This window comes from Moschus berezovskii, chromosome 6 (genome assembly GCF_049115385.1).
Source record: "Moschus berezovskii isolate FMDL1 chromosome 6, NW_MosBer_1.0, whole genome shotgun sequence".
Classification (NCBI taxonomy): Eukaryota; Metazoa; Chordata; class Mammalia; order Artiodactyla; family Moschidae; genus Moschus; species Moschus berezovskii.
In genome coordinates, this window is record NC_142465.1 from 63,432,525 (window position 1) to 63,452,991 (window position 20,467).

Genomic DNA, 20,467 nt, shown 5'->3' on the forward strand with positions numbered 1-20,467 from the left:
CAACTTGAACATCTACAATTTCATGGTTCACATACCATTGAAGCCTGGCTTGGGGAATTTGGAGCATTAGTTTGCTAGCATGTGAGATGAGTGCTATTGTGTAGAAGTTTGAGCATTCTTTGGCATTGCCTTTCTTTGGGATTGGAATGAAAGTTGACCTTTTCAAGTGCTGTGGCCACTGCTGAGTTTTCCAAATTTGGAGTCATATTGAGTGCAGTGCTTTAACAGTATCATTTCAGGATTTGAAATATTTCAACTGGAATTCCATCACCTCTACTAGCATTGTTAAGAGTGATGCTTCCTAAGGCATGTAGTATTATGATCATATTTAATTATATCAACATATGACTTAGATTGAAGTAAGTCCTAGGGAGATACATGATGGAGTGCTTTATAAGGGCTGCTGAGGTTCAAATCCAGACAGTAAGTGTGAGAAATAAATGCAACATGTAAAAGTAAAGACAAAAATGCGGACTTGAAAGAAATGAAAATGGAGGAAAGAGAGTTTCATGGTGAGGATATTCATCAACTTTTGTATTGACTTTTTAACTATAATAGAGTATATAAATGTGCTTCAACCTGAGTGTTAAATTAAAGCATCAAGTGTACATTTTATGTCCTTCAGCATCATTCATTGCACTCAGCATTACTGCACAATGTGATGAAGGATGTAACAAAATAGCCTGACTGTACTACACAGTGTTATCCAATGAGAAGATCCAGATACAGGTAGTTAAACTTAGATTATAAATTTAAGATTACAAATGTAAATTCTTTAGAATAAAGACATGTTTTGCCATTATAATGAATTCTCAATCTTTAGAAAGCAAAAATTATGTTTTAGAGAAAATTAAAAGTTTAAAATCCCAGGTTTCACAGTGGTAAAGAACCTGCCTGCCAATTCAGGAGACACAGAGATGTAGGTTCAATCCCTGCGCTGGGAATATATCCTGGAGGAGGAAATGGAAAGCCATTCCAGTTTTCTTGCCTGGAAAATTCCATGGACAGAGAAGCCTGGTGGGCTACAGTCCATAGGGTCACAAAGAGTCAGACACGACTGAGTGAGCACACAAAATTTTATTTTAGGGTTTTAACATTTCCCAAATTCTAAAGCAAACGAATGAAATTGAAGTTAATATATTTTTAAATTTACCCTATGAGTTAAAGGAAACATTTGGCCGTATAAAAATAGCTATAATACACAAAATGAAAAATTAATGTAATTAATATACCACCCAGGCCAAAAGTTAAATGCTTAATTAATTATAAATTAATTTAGGAATTTACTAAAGGAAAAGTTAGGCTGTAATTCAGCAATTAAAACATATTTAAAAATTTCATTTAATCATTAGGAATCAATAGATAGGGAATCTCAGTTCACGTAAAACAAGAAATGTATTCCTTAGATCCACAAGTAAAGCCCATGGATATTGGATGAGTCAAATAACCAAGAGAGTTCTCATCATTGGCTGTTTTCATCATTGAATTCTGCAGTTCAAATCTCTCTGACATTTACAAGTAGGTTTGGCAAAATCCAGGAGTCAATAATGAGAAATCACACCACAGTAACACTATTCATCCTTCTGGGACTGACTGACGATCCTCAGTTGCAGATTTTGCTCTTTATTTTTCTATTTATCACCTACATTTTGAGTATAACTGGAAATCTGACCATCATTACCCTAACTTTGGTGGATCCCCACCTTAAAACGCCCATGTATTTTTTTATCCAAAATTTCTCTTTCTTAGAAATCTTGTTTACAACCACCTGTATTCCAAGATTCCTCTACAATATATCAACTGGGGACAGACTGATTACCTATAAGGCATGTTTCATACAACTATTTTTAACCAACCTCTTTGGGGTAACAGAATTTTTTCTCTTGGCAACCATGTCATATGATCGTTACATGGCCATATGCAAACCCTTACATTATGTGATGATCCTGAGCAACAAACTGTGCAGAACAATGGTCATCTGCTGCTGGATGGCAGCACTTATGACTAACCTCCCACCATTCAGCTTAGATTTTCGTCTGGAATTCTGTGATTCAAATATCATTGACCATTTGCCTGTGATGAAAATCTCATGCTCAGACACATGGTTAATTGAGCAGATGGTTATAGCTTGTTCCATACTGATCTTCATCATCACTCTTTTTTGTGTAGTTCTCTCCTACATATACATCATAAAGACAATTCTAAAATTCCCTTCTCTTCAACAAAGAAAAAAAGCTTTTTCTACATGTTCTTTCCATATGATTGTACGCCTTTGATGACTCACTCAAAAAAATTGTTTTTCTCTTAAGAAAGTAAAATGTACCTATCAATAAGTCAACTCAAAAGATGCACATCTATCTCATTTTCATAAATTTAATAAAAAATCTCATAATTTTTTAGTTTGTAGACCAATCAGGTTGACTTCAGAGCCATTTAATCATTAATTTTTCCTTCCATTCATTTACTGAAGAACTAATTATTGAACATTGCTCTATGAAGAATGAAATATATCTCTTTTAATTCTTTAACCAGATCTACCATAATTAAGTCATTCCTTTTACTTCTTTTACTTCCAGATATCAACATATTAATAAGAAATGATTATTTACAATGTTAAACCAATATTGTTAACATCTTAGATGAAATAGAAGAGTTCCTTGAAAGATAAATATTACAAACCTAACTCAAAAGTAAATAGAGAATCTTTCTTTTAGTACTTTTCTTTCTGTTTCAGAAATTAAATTAATATCTAAAAATCTTTTCACAAAGAAAACTCCAAAATCATGTTGAGTCAAAATCATGTGGATGAATACTATCAAAAATATAAATAACACATTCTTTGAAAATTGTTACAGGGCACACAAAAAATAGCACTTTTCAATGCTTTATAAAATCCATGTAAACTTGATACAAATACCAGGCCAAGAAATTACAAGAATAAAATTGTAGATCAACACTCCTTATGATGACACAGGCACACATCCTTAACAATTTACTATCAAAGCTCAGTGATAATTGTTGCTGTTTTTGTTCAGTCACTCAGTTGTGTCCAACTCTGTGACCCCATGGACTGTAGCATGCCAGGCTTCCCTGTCCTTCACCATCTCCCGAAGTTGACTCAAACCCATGCCCATTGAGTTAATGATGCCATCCAACCACCTCATCCTCTATAGCCCCATTCTCTTCCTGCCTTCAACCCTTCCCAGCATCAGGGCCTTTTCAAATGAGTCAACTCTTTGCACCAGGTGTCCAAAGTGTTGGAGCTTCAGCTTCAGCATCAGTACTTCCAGTGAATTTTCAGGGTTGATTTCCTTTAGGACTGACTAGTTTGACCTCCTTGTAGTCCAAGGGACTCTCAAGAGTCTCCTCCAGCACCACAGTTCAAAAGCATCAATTCTTCAGCTTTCTTTATGATGCAACTCTCATGTCACATAACTACTAGAAAAACCATACCTTTGACTATCCAGACATTTGTCGGCAAAGTGATGTCTCTGCTTTTCAGCACACTGTCTAGATTTGTCATAGCTTTTCTTTCAAGAAGCAAGCATCTTTTAATGTCATGTCTACAATCACCATCCACAGTGATTTTGGAGCCCAAGAAAATAAATCTGTCACGGTTTCCATTGTTTCCCCATCTATTTGCATGAAGTGATGGGACCAGATGCCATGCTGTTAGTTTTTTTTTTTTTTTTATTGGAGGCTAATTATTTTACAATAGTATATTGGTTGGTTTTGCCATACATTGACATGAATCCGCCCCGGGTGTACATAAGTTCCCCCTCCCGAACCCCCCTCCCACCTCTCTCCTCCCCTTATCCTCCCTCTGGGTCATCCCTGTATACCAGCCCTGAGCATCTTGTAACATGCATCGACGCTGAACTGGCGATTCATTTCATATGATAATATACATGTTTCAATGCCATTCTCCCAAACCATCCCACCCTCACCCTCTCCCAGAGTCCCAAAGACTGTTCTATACATCAGTGTCTCTTTTGCTGTCTCATATACAGGGTTATCATTTGCATCTTTCTAAATTCCATATATATGCGTTAGTATATTGTATTGGTGTTTTTCTTTCTGGCTTACTTCACTCTGTATAATAGGCTCTAGTTTCATCCACCTCATTAGAACTGGTTCAAATGCATTCTTTTTAATGGCTGAGTAATACTCCATTGTGTATACGTACCAAAGCTTTTTGAATGATGAGTTTAAGCCAGCACTATAGTGCTGATAAATTATAATTATCAGGTAAATGATAATTACCAGATAAAAATGACAAGAAAACTTAGTAGACACTTTATAAAGGAATTACATGAATAGTCAATAAGAACTTGGAAAGAAGCTCAAAATCATTATCATTAGAATATTCAAATTGAAATGAGTCAAACGTTCACTTGAATGGCCACAAGTAGGATATAGGCTGACAATGTAAGTCACAAGGACAGAGAGTAACTGGAACTATCATTCAGTGCTGGTAGGCATTTGTGAAGTGACACAACTGCTTGGGAAAACATTCTGGCAGGTTCTTAAAAAGTTAAACATAGTTACCCTATGTCTCAGCTGCTGCTGCTAAGTCACTTCAGTCGTGTCCAACTCTGTGTGACCCCATAGACGGCAGCCCACCAGGCTCCCCGTCCCTGGGATTCTCCAGGCAAGAACACTGGAGTGGGTTGCCATTTCCTTCTCCAATGTGTGAAAGTGAAAGTGAAGTTGCTCAGTCATGTCTGACTCGTAGTGACCCCATGGACTGCAGCCTACCAGGCTCCTCCATCCATGGGATTTTCTAGGCAAGAGTACTGGAGTGGCTTGCCATTGCCTTCTCAGATGTCTCAGCTACTATTCGCCTATTTACCTAAGAAAAATGGAAATCGACATCCCCCAAAATGATAGACATGAATTTTTGTATCCACTTGATTCATAGAGTGCAAAATTGCAAATATGTCAAATGCTTGTTTAAAAAAAACAGAGAAACACATTTTAGTTTATTCATACAATTAAAAAACCACTCTACTGTGTAATGGTATAAACTGCTAAGACAAATAAAATAGAAAATTTCAAAAAAGATTATGCTGAGTGAAACATATCAGACATAAGACAATACATGTGTTCCCTAAATGTAACACTCTAGAAAGGGAAAAACAAACCTGTAGTGACAAAAAGCAGGTCAATGCTTAAATGAGATCAAAGTGAGCTATATACTGTCTGGAAGCAAATGAGGGAATGCTTTGGGGATTTGAGAGACATATATCTTGTGGTTTGGTAATTAGTTGGATAGCTATATTTTTTTAAATTTCTGAAATTTTACAGTTAAAATGAATGTATTTCATTGTATATAATTTATATCCAAATAAAACTGATTTGACTAAGAAAATGAGCAAAATATCTTCAATATGTGCCTCACATAAATAAATATTTTGGGACTTTCTTGGTTGTCCAGTGGTTAAGACTCTGTGATTTCATTGGTGAGGGCCCAGGGTTCAATCCCTGGTCAGGGAACTAAGATCCTGCATGCCTCATGTATGGTCTGGCCAAATAATATATATTTGAAAAGTAAGTATATGAAAATGACATATGACTGCAAACACACATGTAGGCACCCACAAAGAGTCCAAATGAGATAGCAAAAAAATGGAATTCTTATACACTCTCCACAGGAGTGTAATTGGTACATGCACTTTGTAAAATACACTGCATGATCAGGAATTAAAATCTTAGGTATATTATCACAAGAAACATATGTATATGTAAAAAAATAAAACTGTACACAAGAGATTCTTATCAGGGCTATGGGAGACAGGAAGACCTGGTGACATGCCCTCATTGTAATGTGTTATATATCAAACTTTTAAAAAGTGAAATAGAAATTTTCAGAAAAAAATCAAAGTGAATTCATCAGCAATATATCAAACCTAAAATAAAAAATAATAAAGTGGCTTTAGATGTAGAGTTAGGTTATTTAGTTGACTTTTTTCTTGTTTCTTGAGGTGTGCCTGTATTGCTATGAACTTCCCCCTTAGCACTGCTTTTACAGTGTCCCAGAGGTTTTGGGTTGTTGTGTTTTCATTTTCATTCATTTCTATGCATATTTTGATTTCTCTTTTGATTTCTTCTATGATTTGTTCATTGTTCAGCAGCGTGTTGTTCAGCCTCCATATGTTGGCATGTTTAATAGTTTTTCTCCCATAAGTGAGATCTAATTTTACTGCATTGTGGTCAGAAAAGATGCATGGAATGATTTCAGCTTTTTTGAATTTACCAAGGCTAGATTTATGGCCCAGGATGTGATCTATCCTGGAAAAGGTTCCATGTGCACTTGAGACCTAATTAAAATCAAAAGCTTCTGCACAGCAAAGGAAACTATAAGTAAGGTGAGAAGACAGCCTTCAGAATGGGAGAAAATAATAGCAAATGAAGCAACAGATAAAGGATTAATCTCCAAATTATACAAGCAGCTCCTGCAGCTCAATTCCAGAAAAATAAATGACCCAATCAAAAAATGGGCCAAAGAACTAAACAGACATTTCTCCAAAGAAGACATAAAGATGGCTAACAAACACATGAAAAAATGCTCAACATCCCTCATAATCAGAGAGATGCAAATCAAAACCACAATGAGATACCATTTCACACCAGTCAGAATGGCTGCTATCCAAAAGTCTACATGCAATAAATGCTGGAGAGGATGTGGAGAGAAAGGAACCCTCTTACACTGTTGGTGGGAATGCAAACTAGTACAGCCACTATGGAGAACAGTGTGGAGATTCCTCAAAAAATTGGAAATAGACCTGCCATATGATCCAGCAATCGCACTCCTGGGCATACACACCGAGGAAACCAGAATTGAAAGAGACACGTGTACCCCAATGTTCATTGCAGCACTGTTTATAATAGCCAGGACATGGAAGCAACCTAGATGTCCATCTGCAGACGAATGGATAAGAAAGCTTTGGTACATATACACAATGGAGTATTATTCAGCCATTAAAAAGAATACATTTGAATCAGTTCTAATGAGGTGGATGAAACTGGAGCCTATTATACAGAGTGAAGTAAGCCAGAAAAAAAAACACCAATACAGTATACTAACACATATATATGGAATTTAGAAAGATGCAAATGATAACCCTGTACACGAGACAGCAAAAGAGACACAGATGTATAGAACAGTCTTTGGGACTCTATGGGAGAGGGTGAGGGTGGGATGATTTGGGAGAATGGCATTGAAACACGTATGTTGTCATATGTGAAACGAATCACTAGTTCAGGGTCGATGCATGTTATAGGATGCTCGGGGCTGGCATGCGGGGATGACCCAGAGGGAGGATAAAGGGAGGAGGGAGGTGGGAGGGGGGTTCAGGAGGGGGAACTTATGTAAACCCGGGGCAAATTCATATCAATGTATGGCAAAACCAACCAATATAATATTGTAAAATAATTTGCCTCCAATAAAAAATAAATTAACTACATAAAAAAAAAATAAATAAATAAATAACCTAAGCTTCAGTATCAATTCATCCAATGAATATTTAGGTTTAATTTCCTTTAGGATTGACTGGCTTGATCTCCTTGCAGTCCAAGGGACTCTTAAGAATCTTCTCTAGCACCACAGTTCAAAGGCATCAATTCTTTGGCCCTCAGCTTTTTTTATTGTCCAACTCTCACATCTGTACACAACTACTGGAAAAACAATAGCTTTGACTATACAGACCTTTGTCGGCAAAGTAATGATCTTACTTGATCTTTGATAACTTGCATTAGATATCTAAACATGGTATTGGAAAATATTAGAAAGTATTAATAAATTTTAAATTACAGTTTTAGAGTAGCCTTGGTAATTTATTTAGTACCCTGAATTTTGACTAAACTCTAAGATGTTTACCATAAGTCCAGAAAAATATTAAAAAGAAGTGACAATGGGAAAATAAGACTGGAAAGATAGAATTTGATCTGTTTTAAAGAGAACTGATTTTCTCACTTGAGGGATATAATGATAGATGTTGTTAACCAAAGGCTTAAGAGTAAGCAGATCTGATTAAGAGAAGATATTATTACAGGAATGTGGTAAATATTAGGAAGAAATACATAGTCCCTACTCTTTATATTCTTTCCAAATGGATATTTATTCTATTATGAGATAATTTTCCTAAAGTTAAAAAATATTTGAGGTATAAAATTATTCAATAAACACACCCAAAATATTTTCTTTTATTTAAACAGTAGGACAAGTAAGATGGTAAGTTTTTTGTTCCAGAGGAGAGATCAAGGAATAAATATATGATCAAAAGACTACTGCTCAATATCTATTAGAAACTGAAAATACCTAATACATGTTGGACTTGTTAACATCATATAATAAAATTGCAATGGAAAAAGAAACAGAATTCCAGAAATACATCTATTTCTGCTTCATTGACTATGCCAAAGCCTTTGACTGTGTGGATCACAATAAACTGTGGAAAATTCTGAAAGAGATGGGAATACCAGACCACCTGACCTGCCTCTTGAGAAACCTGTATGTAGGCCAGGAAGCAACAGTTAGAACTGGACATGGAACAACAGACTGGTTACAAATAGGAAAAGGAATATGTCAAGGTTGTATATTGTCACCCTGCTTATTTAACTTATATGCAGAGTACATCATGAGAAACGCTGGGCTGGAAGAAGCACAAGCTGGAATCAAGATTGCTGGGAGAAATATCAATAATCTCAGATATGCAGATGACACCACCCTTATGGCAGAAAGTGAAGAGGAACTCAAAAGCCTCTTGATGAAAATGAAAGAGGAGAGTGAAAAAGTTGGCTTCAAGGTCAACATTCAGAAAACTAAGATCATGGCATCTGGTCCCATCACTTCATGGGAAGTAGATGGGGAAACAGTGGAAACAGTGTCAGACTTTATTTTTTTGGGCTCCAAAATCACTGCAGATGCTGATTGCGGCCATGAAATTAAAAGACGCTTATTCCTTGGAAGGAAAGTTATGACCAACCTAGAGAGCATATTAAAAAGCAGAGACATTACTTTGCCAACAAAGGTCCGTCTAGTCAAGGTTATGGTTTTTTTTATTTTTTTTTTCTTTTTATTTTATTGGAGGCAAATTACCTTACATTAATATATTGGTTGGTTTTGCCATACATTGACATGAATCCGCCCCGGGTGTACATGTGCTCTTCCTCCCGAATCCCCCTCCCACCTCCCTCCTCCCCATGGTTTTTTCCAGTGGTCATGTATGGATGTGAGAGTTGGACTGTGAAGAAAGCTGATCGCTGAAGAATTGATGCTTTTGAACTGTGGTTTTGGAGAAGACCCTTGAGAGTCCCTTGGACTGCGAGAAGATCCAACCAGTCCATTCTAAAGGAGATCAGTCCTGGGTGTTCACTGGGAGGACTGATGCTAAAGCTGAAACGCCAATACTTTGGCCACCTCATGTGAAGAGTTGACTCACTGGTAAGACTCTGATGCTTGGAGTGATTGGGGGCAGGAGACGAAGGGGATGACAGAGAATGAGATGGCTGGATGGCATCACTGACTCGATGGAGGTGGGTTTGAGTGAACTCCCGAAGTTGGTGATAGACAGGGACAGTTGGTGATGGCGTGATGTGATTCATGGGCTCGCAAAGAGTCGGACATGACTGAGTTACTTAACTGAACTGAACTGATTCCATTTCCTGTCATGTACTGTCTGTCTACAGACAGATTTCAGCCTCTTTGAAATCATTTAGCAAAAGGATCTGTCCCAAGTGGTGGGGTAGATGTGGATTTCTAGCACTGCCTACCTAGAGATATAACTAAGATTTTCTTACAGGATATTCAAAGCTATGTTTTCAATACCTCTATATAAAACTGGTATTTTCATCTCCATTTACTTGCCTACATCCTAGTTGATTCAGAACTCAAGCAAAAAAATAAGGGTGGAATTTCTTCAGAACCCATAATCCCAACAGTGTGAAAGAGAGACCCAGACACTTTTGTATTGTGTAAGTGATATTACAAATTGGAAGCCAAATATGACAATACATTTCAAAATTCTAAAATGTAAGTGGTCTTTGCCTCTGAAGTTCCTTCTCTGATAAAATAAACTAAGGAAATAAAGGATATTTATACAAAATAAATGATATGTACTTTTATAATAGCTAAACATGAGCTTTATTAATGATGATCTATCCATAAGAGATACAATACAGAAAAATTATAATAAAATATATATTTTGCCATGTAAATTTTTACAGTTTTTGGCTTAGAAATTGACTGTAAGTATACAACTTTCATATATATATATAATATACTTGTGTAAATATTTTTCCATTGAAAACATAGATGGGAGTTGGTGATGGACAGGGAGGCCTGGCGTGCTGTGATTCATGGGGTCGCGGAGAGTTGGACACGACTGAGTGACTAAACTGAACTGAACTGAACTTTGTTGTGTTTTCTTAATACTTTGTTATCTATGGATTGAAGAGTATCCAGAAATATGTTTTCATTAGTATATTATTGTTTTACTCTTGGAATGTGTCTAATAAAATTGCAGCATTCTATTTTCTCCAAGGACCTGATTCCCACAGCTCCCTCTGTCAGGTATTTTGCCAAAATTCAGTGCACATTAGATTCATTAGTCATGTTTGAGCGTTAGTCAGGAATGACTCTCTATTTATCCAAACAGAGGGCTCCTGCACATCCATAAGAGTCTGAGACAATAAAACATTCATTTTATTCACTGTGTAAAAATCTATCTTTTCTGAGAGACATCAGCAATTACTATTTTCAAAATCTTCTAGGAATCAACTTACATTTCTCAGATATTTTAAATGATTTTTTTACTTCAACTTTAAGACATAAGACTTTTCTTTGTAGGTCTAAATGGAATAGAACCTTAATGAGAGTCAGCTGGCAACTCAGAGAGCACTGCTGCTACTGCTAAGTCACTTCAGTCGTGTCCGACTCTGTGCGACCCCATAGACGGAAGCCCACCAGGCTCCCCCGTCCCTGGGATTCTCCAGGCAAGAACACTGGAGAGGGTTGCCATTTCCTTCTCCAATGTGTGAAAGTGAAAAGTGAAAGTTATGTTGCTCAGTCGTGTCTGACCCTTAGCGACCCCACGGACTGCAGCCTACCAGGTTCCTCCATCCCAGGGATTTTCTAGGCAAGAGAACTGGAGTGGCTTGCCATTGCCTTCTCCATCAGAGAGCACTATCCACTGCAAAATACTGCCTGTGAATATGTGTGTTCTCAAGAGAGGGGCATTTGTGCATGTGTTTGAGACCATTTATACTTTCAACTTCATCTTGGGGATGATTATGATTACACAGCTAATTAAAGTCATGATTACCTTCCACTGGAGTAAGTTCTTTGGTAATTTCAGTTTCTTTCTTCATTCACCACTCTAGCTCCTTGGTGTCTGCAAACTATCAGACTTATCTATTTAAAACTCAGAGATGGCAATACATTAATTTGGATATATCCAAAAAGAAAATCAACATTTCTAACAGATTTTAGCTTTAGAAAAATTAAATTTGAAAAGATTGGGCTCACTGGAAATATATATTGCATACATCATTATAGATGGGTCAGTTATCTCTTCACTCTTTTACTTCTCAGTAGCTACAGTAGAACCAGACATATCATAGGTTCTCAATATGTTTTGAAAGAATTCATGGGTACCCATTATAACAGTAGGAACAAAGAGAAGTGACCTTCATTTGATATCACTCTTATGAATCAATACAGATTTATACCAACATGTAACTATAATACACTTAGAGTGCCAAATTTCCAACAATGTTGCCATCAGTGATCAAATTATAGTGAGCTAATGATAAATGCAAAATATTTCTTGAAATATACTAAACAGAAAGTACACTTGAATGAAAGTGGTTTACCAGAACATTCACTTAACATCTGGGATCACAGAAGGTAAGAATCATTGACTAGAAAGTGAAGACAGTTTGGGGATCTGGAACTATGGTCTGAGTTAGGATGCCACAGTGAAACACTGAGAACTTCAGAATTTTCTCAGCTTAGATCAGAGGGTCAATTCCTTTATGATACTCTCCAATAGGGTACCTAATTACGAGCTAGTTATTTCTCCCTTTGATTCTAGATTAGTGCCCTGTTCTATAGAGATGCCTATTAATCATAGGTAATTTATTATCTATCTATCATAGTGTGATGCTGATGTTTCTTACTGTCTTGATAGAAATAACACGCCTTGTTTCACCAGAACTTACGAGAACACATCTGTAGGTTTCTTGTGGGATAGATTGCAAATAATAAATGAAATGACTCATATAACAACAAGTTAATTTTTCAATAGAAAATTCTTTACTCCTTGGAATGGATGAAAAATATATGACATAAATTCTTCACTTACAAAAGAAACTACTACCCAAGTAATTATTAAATAACAGCTGAGTAAGAAATGTAGAATACCTATTGCCTCATGTCCACAATTGCAGGTCTGAACTCTGCCCTCAATATTTCTCCACACAACACTGAACAGGTTATCTGCCAGATTTATACAGAACACAAGAAAGGAACACAATAGCTGTGAGGATTCCCAGGTGGTGCTACTGGTAAAGAAGCCACCTGCCAATACAGGAGAAGTAAGAGATATAAGTTTATCCCTGGGTTGGGAAGAACCCCTGGAGGAGGGCAAGGCAACCTACTTCAGCAATCTTGCCTGGAAAATCCGATGGACAGATGAGCCTGGTGGACTACATTCCATTGGGTCACAAAGAGTCAGACACGACTGAAGTGACTTAGCATGCACATACACATGGAGTAAAAAGAAAAGGAGGAAGATGAGAAAGAAAATGAAGGAGATAAATAAGGAGGGGTAGTGGCTTTCACTAACCATCTACTGGGCACTCTACATGGATCGTCTCAATCAATATGCACAATTATTACATGAACTAAATATCACCGGGGACACGGAGGATAAAAAGGAAAGGGCATATAGGAACATTGCATCTTACTCGAGATTGTGCAGAAATCCCAGGAAATAAACTTTTCATTATACATCAGTCCATAGGAAAGTAAAAGAGTCAATCATACCTGCTTAACAACAAGGGCAGTCTCAAATTTTGCCAACAAGGGCAGTACAATTTTACCATTCAGTTCAGTTCAGTTCAGTCACTCAGTAGTGTCCGACTCTTTGCAACCCCATGGACTGCAGCACGCCAGGTCTCCCTGTCCATCACCAACTCCCAGAGTTTATCTAAACTCATGTCTATTGGTTCGGTGATGCCATCCAACCATCTTATCCTCGGTCCTCCCCTTCTCCTCCTGCCCTCAATCTTTCCCAGCATCAGGGTCTTTTCAAATGAGTCAGCTCTTCGCACCAGGTGGCCAAAGGTTTGGAGTTTCAGCTTCAACATCAGTCCTCCCAATGAACACCCAGGACTGATCTCCTTTAGGATGGACTGGTTGGATCTCCTTGCAGTCCAAGGGACTCTCAAGAGTCTTCTCCAACACCACAGTTCAAAAGCATAAATTCTTCGGTGCTCAGCTTTCTTTGCAGTCCAACTCTCACATCCATACATGACTACTGGAAAAAACCACAGCCTTGACTAGACGGACCTTAGTTGGCTAAGTAATGTCTCTGCTTTTTAATATGCTGTCTATTTTGGTCATAACTTTTCTTTGAAAGAGTAAGCATCTTTTAATTTCACGGCTGAGTCACCATCTGCAGTGATTTTGGAGTCCCCCAAAATAAATTCAGCTACTGTTTCCACTGTTTCCCCATCTATTTCCCATGAAGTGATGGGACCGGATGCAATGATTTAGTTTTCTGAATGTTGAGGTTTAAGCCAACTTTTTCATTCTCCTCTTTCACTTTCATCAAGAGGCTCTTTAGCTCTTCTCCACTTTCTGCCATAAGGGTGCTGTCATCTGCATATCTGAGGTTATTGATATTTCTCCCGGCAATCTTGATTCCAGCTTGTGCTTCATCCAGCCCAGCATTTCTCATGATGTACTCTGCATATAAATTAAATAAGCAGGGTGACAATATACAACCTTGATGCACTCCTTTCCCTATTTGGAACCAATCTGTTGCTCCATGTCCAGTTCTAACTGTTGCTTCCTGCCATGAATACAGATTTCTCAAAAGGCAGGTCAGGTGGTTTGGTATTCCCATCTCTCTCAGAATTTTCCAGTTTCTTGTGATCTACACAGTCAAAGGCTTTGGCATAGTCAATAAAGTAGAAATAGATGTTTTTTTTGAACTCTCTTGCTTTTTCGATGATCCAGCGGATGTTGGCAATTTGATCTCTGGTTATTCTGCCTTTTCTGAAACCAGCTTGGACATGGGGAAGTTCATGGTTCACATATTTTATTGAAGCCTGGCTTGGAGAATTTGAGCATTACTTTGCTAGCGTTTGAGAAGAGTGCAATTGTGTGGTAGTTTGAGCATTATTTGGCATTGCCATTCTTTGGGATTGGAATGAATACTGACCTTTTTTAGTCCTGTGGCCACTGCTGAGTTTTCCAAATTTGCTGACATATTTAGTGCAGCACTATCACAGCATCATCTTTTAGGATTTAAAATAGTTCAACTGGAATTCCATCACCACTAGCTTTGTTCCTATTGATGCTTCTTAAGGCCCACTTAACTTTACATTCCAGGATGTCTGGCTCTAGGTGAGTGATCACACCATCATGATTATCTGAGTTGTGAAGATCTTTTTTGTACAGTTCTTCTGTGTATTCTTGCCACCTCTTAATATCTTCTGCTTCTGTTAGGTCCCTACCATTTCTGTCCTTTATTGAGCCCATCTTTGCATGAAATGTTCCCTTCTTAAAGATCATTCTAAAGACCTGCTAGATCACTTATGCGGGGATGACCCAGAGGGAGGATAAAGGGAGGAGGGAGGTGGGAGGGGGGTTCAGGAGGGGGAACTTATGTAAACCCGGGGCAAATTCATATCAATGTATGGCAAAACCAACCAATATAATATTGTAAAATAATTTGCCTCCAATAAAAAATAAATTAACTACAAAAAAAAAAAGAAAATATATCTGATGTTTAAGACAAATATGATTTTATTTGTATATTCAAATATCTATTACCTGAAAATGCCTTATTAATCAAAATCTTGTGTATTTTAAATTCAAAATTCATGAAGATGTTCCTTATCGCCCTCTTCACAAACCTTATGTAAAACCTAAATGAATTCACTTCCATGTAACTGAGAGTTGAATCAAGAGTTTTAAGGTACCTAGTATGAGGTAACTCTCAATTAATAACATTTCAAAACATTTTTTTTCACGAGACCTAAGGGGGAATTAATCATATGTGGTCTTTAGAAAAATGATTCTGCTTCTGTGGTTTTATAATACTAATTGGGGGGAAGCAATGATATATGTTAAGTATATGTTAATATACTTTCCTATATTATATATGTGAAAATATGTATATTTCATATATATAAGGGCTTCTCTGGTGGCTCAGATGATAAAGAATCTGCCTGCATTGCAGGAGACCTGGGTTCGATGCCTGGATCAAGAAGACCCCCTGGAGAAGGGAATGTCAAACCATTCCAGTATTCTGGCCTGGAAAACTCCATGGACAGAGAAGCCTGGTGGGCTACAATCCATGGTGTTGCAAAGAGTCAGACATGACTGGGTGAATTTGACTCAATACACTTTCACAATTTTTCATCTATAAGATAAAGATACCCAGGGTAGAATTACTGTGGTGAGAAATAAATTAAGAAGAACAGAAATGGCAAAACGTTGTGATAAGCTGAAAATGGCAATAAAGAAATAGTAATAATTAAGAATTGCTTTATGTGACTTATGATTGACAGAGAAGGAAATACAGTGCCAAGTTTAAAATCTTGAAATGGACACACCTAGAGAACTCTTGGCTTCCCAAGTGGTTCTAATGGTAAGAACCTGCTGCCAATGTAGGAGACATCAGCAGTGTGTGTTCAGTCCCTGGATCATGAAGATCCTCTGGAGGAGGGAGTGGCAACCCACACCAGTAATCTTGCCTGGAGAATCCCATGGGCAGAGGTGCCTGGTGGGCTACAGTCCATAGGGTCACAAAGAGTCGGTCACCACTGACTGACTGAACAACAACAACCCCACCAACCAGTGGAGCAGCAACTGCAGCATGAAGCAGGACCTTTTAGGAAACTGGGCCGGGAGTCAGTCCTGCCTACAAGCATGCCCACAGAAGTCAGAGACACCACAACAGCAGGGTTCATACAATCCACATAGTGGGCAACCCTAGAGCATATGTCTGGTGGCCAGAGGAGAGTGTGCTACTGGACGTCATAGTACATCTCCTACATAAGACCATTTCTCCAAGAACTGGAAACATAACCTTCCTATCAAATTGCTGTTTTTCAGTTGCTGAGTCATGTCTGATGCCAGGCTTTCCTGTCCTTCATTATCTCCCAGAGTTTATTCAAACTCACGTCCATTGAGTTGGTGATGCCATCCAATCATCTCATCTTCTATCACCCCTTTCTCCTCCTGCCCTCGATCTTTCCCAACATCAGAGTCTTTTCCAGTGAGTTGGCTCTTCACATCAGGTGACCAAAAGTTTGGAGTTTCAGCTTCAGCATCAGTCCTTCCAGTGAATATTCAGGGTTTATTTCCTTTAAGATTGACTGGTTTGATCCTTGCTCTCCCAGGGACTCTTGAGAATCTCCTGCATCAGTATTTGAAAACATCAATTCTTTGGTGCTCAGTCTTTATTATGGTCCAACTCTCGCATTTGTACACATGATAACTGGAAAAGTCATAGCTTTGACCATATGGACCCTTTGTCAGCAAAGTGATGTATCTGCTTTTTAAAATGCTCTCTAGTTTTCTTATAGCTTCTATTTCAAGGAGTAAGCAACTTTCAATTTCATGGCTGCAATCACCATCTGCAGTGATTTTGGAGCCCAAGAAAATAAAATCTGCCAGGGCTTCTACTTTTTCCCCATCTATTTGCCATGAAGTGATGGGATCAGTTGCCATGATTTTAGTTTTCTGAATGGTGAGTTTTAAGCCAGCTTTTTCACGCTCCTCTTTCACCCTCATCGAGAGGCTATTTAGCTCTTCACTTTCTGCCATTAGAGTTGTATCAATTGCATATATGAGGTTGTTAATACCAAATACAAAGAAATAAACAGAGAGAAGTAAGAAAAATGAGAAGACAGAGAAATGTATTTCAGAGGAAGGAACAAGACAAAACTCCAGACAGAAATAAAGTATAGTGGAAATGAGCAATCTACCCAGTAAAGACTTAAAAGAAATGATCATAAAGATGCTCAACAAAATCAGGAAACAAAGGATCAACACAGTGAGATATTTAACAAAGAGGTAGAAAATATACAGAAAAACTCAACAGAGATAAAGAATATAACACTTGTAATTTTAAAATACACTGGATTGAATCAATAGCACATTCCAAGATATAAAGGAACAAATCAGTGAACTGGAAGACAGAGTAGCAGTAACAACCCAAGCAGAACAGAAAAGAAAAGAAAGAATGATAATTTTTTTAAGAAGGATAGTTTAAGAGACTGCTGCCACAGCATCAAGAGTACTAACATTTGCATTATGGGGTCCAAAAACTTATTCAAAGAAATAACAGCTGAAAAATTCCCTAACCTGGGTGGTGGGGGGCGGGGGGCGGGCGGGAAAGACAGACAAGTCCAGGAAGCACAGAGAATCCCAGACAAGATCAATTCAAAGGAGTCACACCAAGAAACATTATAGTCAAAATGGAAAAAATTAAAATAAAAAGAGAATCTGAAAAGAAACAAAATTAATGCAACTGGGTTACATACGAGAGAATCCCATAAGAACTTACTGACGTTTAAACAGAAACTTTGAAGGCTGCTGGGACTGGCATGATATACTCAAAATAGAGAAAGGAAAAACAAACAAACAAGTCCTTTACCCAGAGAAGAGATAAAGATGGCAAAGTATGAGGACATGGAGCTCAGCTCTCCCACCACGGACACATCAAAGATACATCTATATATCTACATGTGGAATAATTCTCACTGAGAATTAAAGATTGGCAGGATTCATGTACAACCAAGGTTGCAAGAAATATCCACATGGAATGGGGAGGGGAAGGGAAACAAACCCTACTTAAAGGGAACGGAGCAGCTTAGATCCTACACTCAGGTCTTCTGCTTCAGCAACTTTGGATCTGACCCAATTCCCTCCTACATAGCATGGCCACTGAGCAGAAAAGAAGCCCTACCTCACCTGACTCCTGCCATAACCCCTCTTTCTCCAGCCCTACCTTCTACCAAGTTAAGATGTGCTCATTAGGATAGGTTCTGTACCAATATCACTGTTGTTCTTATAAAAAGAGTAAATTTGGATGCAGAGAGAGATGTAAATAAGGAGAAAATAATGAGAAAATAGAGACATAGAGGCAGAGGTGGCCAGGTGATAATGCAGGCAGAAATTAGAGATCTGAAATTGCAGTGATGGAACACCGAGGATACTGACTGCAACAGAAGCTCGGAGCGAGGTATGAAGAGATTGTTTCTCACCCTCCTCTTCCTCAAAGGAACCAGTCTACCAACATCTTTATTTGGGAATTCTAGCATCCAGAACTGTTAGACAATGTATTTTTGTTGTCTTATTCCACCATATGTTACACTGTTACTGAAGTCCTAGCAAACTATTAATAATAGAGCACCTAACAACGAAACTTCAAAAAGCATGTAGAAAAAAATTACATGAGAAATGAAAATAGGCAAATCTACCATTATAGCTTAAAACTTAAATAATCCTGGTGGCTCAGATGGTAAAGCATCTGCCTGCAATGCAGGAGACCCAGGTTCAATCCCTGGGTTGGGAAGATTCCCTGGAGAAGGAAATGGCAACCCACTCCAATATTCTCACCTGGAAAAGTTCATGGACAGAGGAGACTGATAGGCTATAGTTCATGGGGTTGCAGAGTCAGGCACAACTGAGCGACTTCACTTGTACTTTCATTTAGTAGCAGAAAGAAATACTAGACAGAAAATCAGCAAGAATATGAAAGATCCCTATAACCCATCAACCAACTGGAACTGTCATTTATAGAAAACTCCATACAATAACAATATACAGGGGAAAGTATTGGGCAGGTCTGAGATAGATGCAGGAATCCACCGAAGAGTCAGAGAAGAGCATATCCTCAATAATATATATAAGCATGCACACATTTCAGGTTGAACCTGAAAACAGATAACCATCATTCAAACACCAACAAAAAGAAACAGTTTTATCAAAGGTTTAAATTACTAAACTGAGAGTTCAGTCAGCACTGAAAAAAAATGAGGCTGAGCTTGTAGTTTGAGTCTCACAGGGTTGATTGCCAACTTAAAGAAAATGATTCACATTTCCAAGGTGAATATACATAATTCAGAGTTTAGACAATGTAATAGGACCAGATGGTAAAGTTGCACAGCACATAACATCCAGAGTTTAAACAATGTAATAGTCAAAGTGTGAGAATACAATCCAAAATAATTGCACATTCAAAGAATAGGCAGAATGTGATCGACTCCAAAGAAAATCATTGACTGAAATGATAATCTGTAGGTGCCAAGGCTAAGATGACTCAGTAATATTATACAAAGGTGTCGGACTTCCCAGGTGACATAGTGGTAAAGCCTGCCAATAAAGGAGATGATCCCTGGGTCAGGAAGATCTAGAGAAGGAATGGCAACCCACTCCAGTATTCTTGCCTGGAAAATTCCATGGACAGAGGAGCCTGGCAGGCTACAGTCCATGGGACCATAAAGAGTCAGACGCAACTGAACACACACACACCACACCATACAAAGATGTTAAATCAATCTACACAACTGTACTTTATGAGATAAAGGAAGAAGATGAAAAGTTAAGAACCCTCAGAAAAGAAAGAGAAAACAGTATAAAAAGGAAAATGTTAGAAACACAAAATACTGTTTCTGCAGAAAGTCACACTTTGGCTTAATTACTGGATTGAGATTACAGAAGAGGAAATGACTTTGAAATTAGATTTGAAATGTGAAATCCTTGTAAAACAGAGAAATAGAATTATTTTTAAAGAGATTCTGGGACCAATGGTACAATGTTAAAGTCTATCGTGTGTGTAATTTTAAGCCCAGTAAAAGAGAGAGAATGGGGTAGAAATTATAGGAATAATTTATGGCTGGAAATTTTCCAAATATTGGGAAAAATTAAATATATACTTAATAAGTTCAGTGAAGTGATATTCAAAGAAAATTACACATAGACATATTAAAAGTGAGCCATTCAGAAAGCATTTTATGATGTGCATATACAACAAACTAAAAATATATGATCATGTAATATAATGAATATCAATGCAAAAATATATATCAAAATTTTAATGAAATAGAATAAGGTCATAAATAAATATATAGAAATAAAAAGGCTTATGAGAAACAAGCTAATATCCATCAGCAAATGAATGGATGAAGATATGGTACATATAAACAACGGGAGAATGAAATA

At 37.6% G+C, this 20,467-nt stretch overlaps 1 protein-coding gene across 1 annotated transcript; it reads left to right on the forward strand.

The window, feature by feature from the left end:
* Positions 1 to 1,547: 1,547 nt before the first annotated feature.
* Positions 1,548 to 2,276, forward strand: LOC129536062 (olfactory receptor 6C68-like). The gene has a single exon (XM_055394822.2). It carries the CDS (start codon positions 1,548 to 1,550, stop codon positions 2,274 to 2,276), a length of 729 nt encoding a protein of 242 aa, XP_055250797.2.
* The last annotated feature ends 18,191 nt before the right edge of the window (positions 2,277 to 20,467 follow it).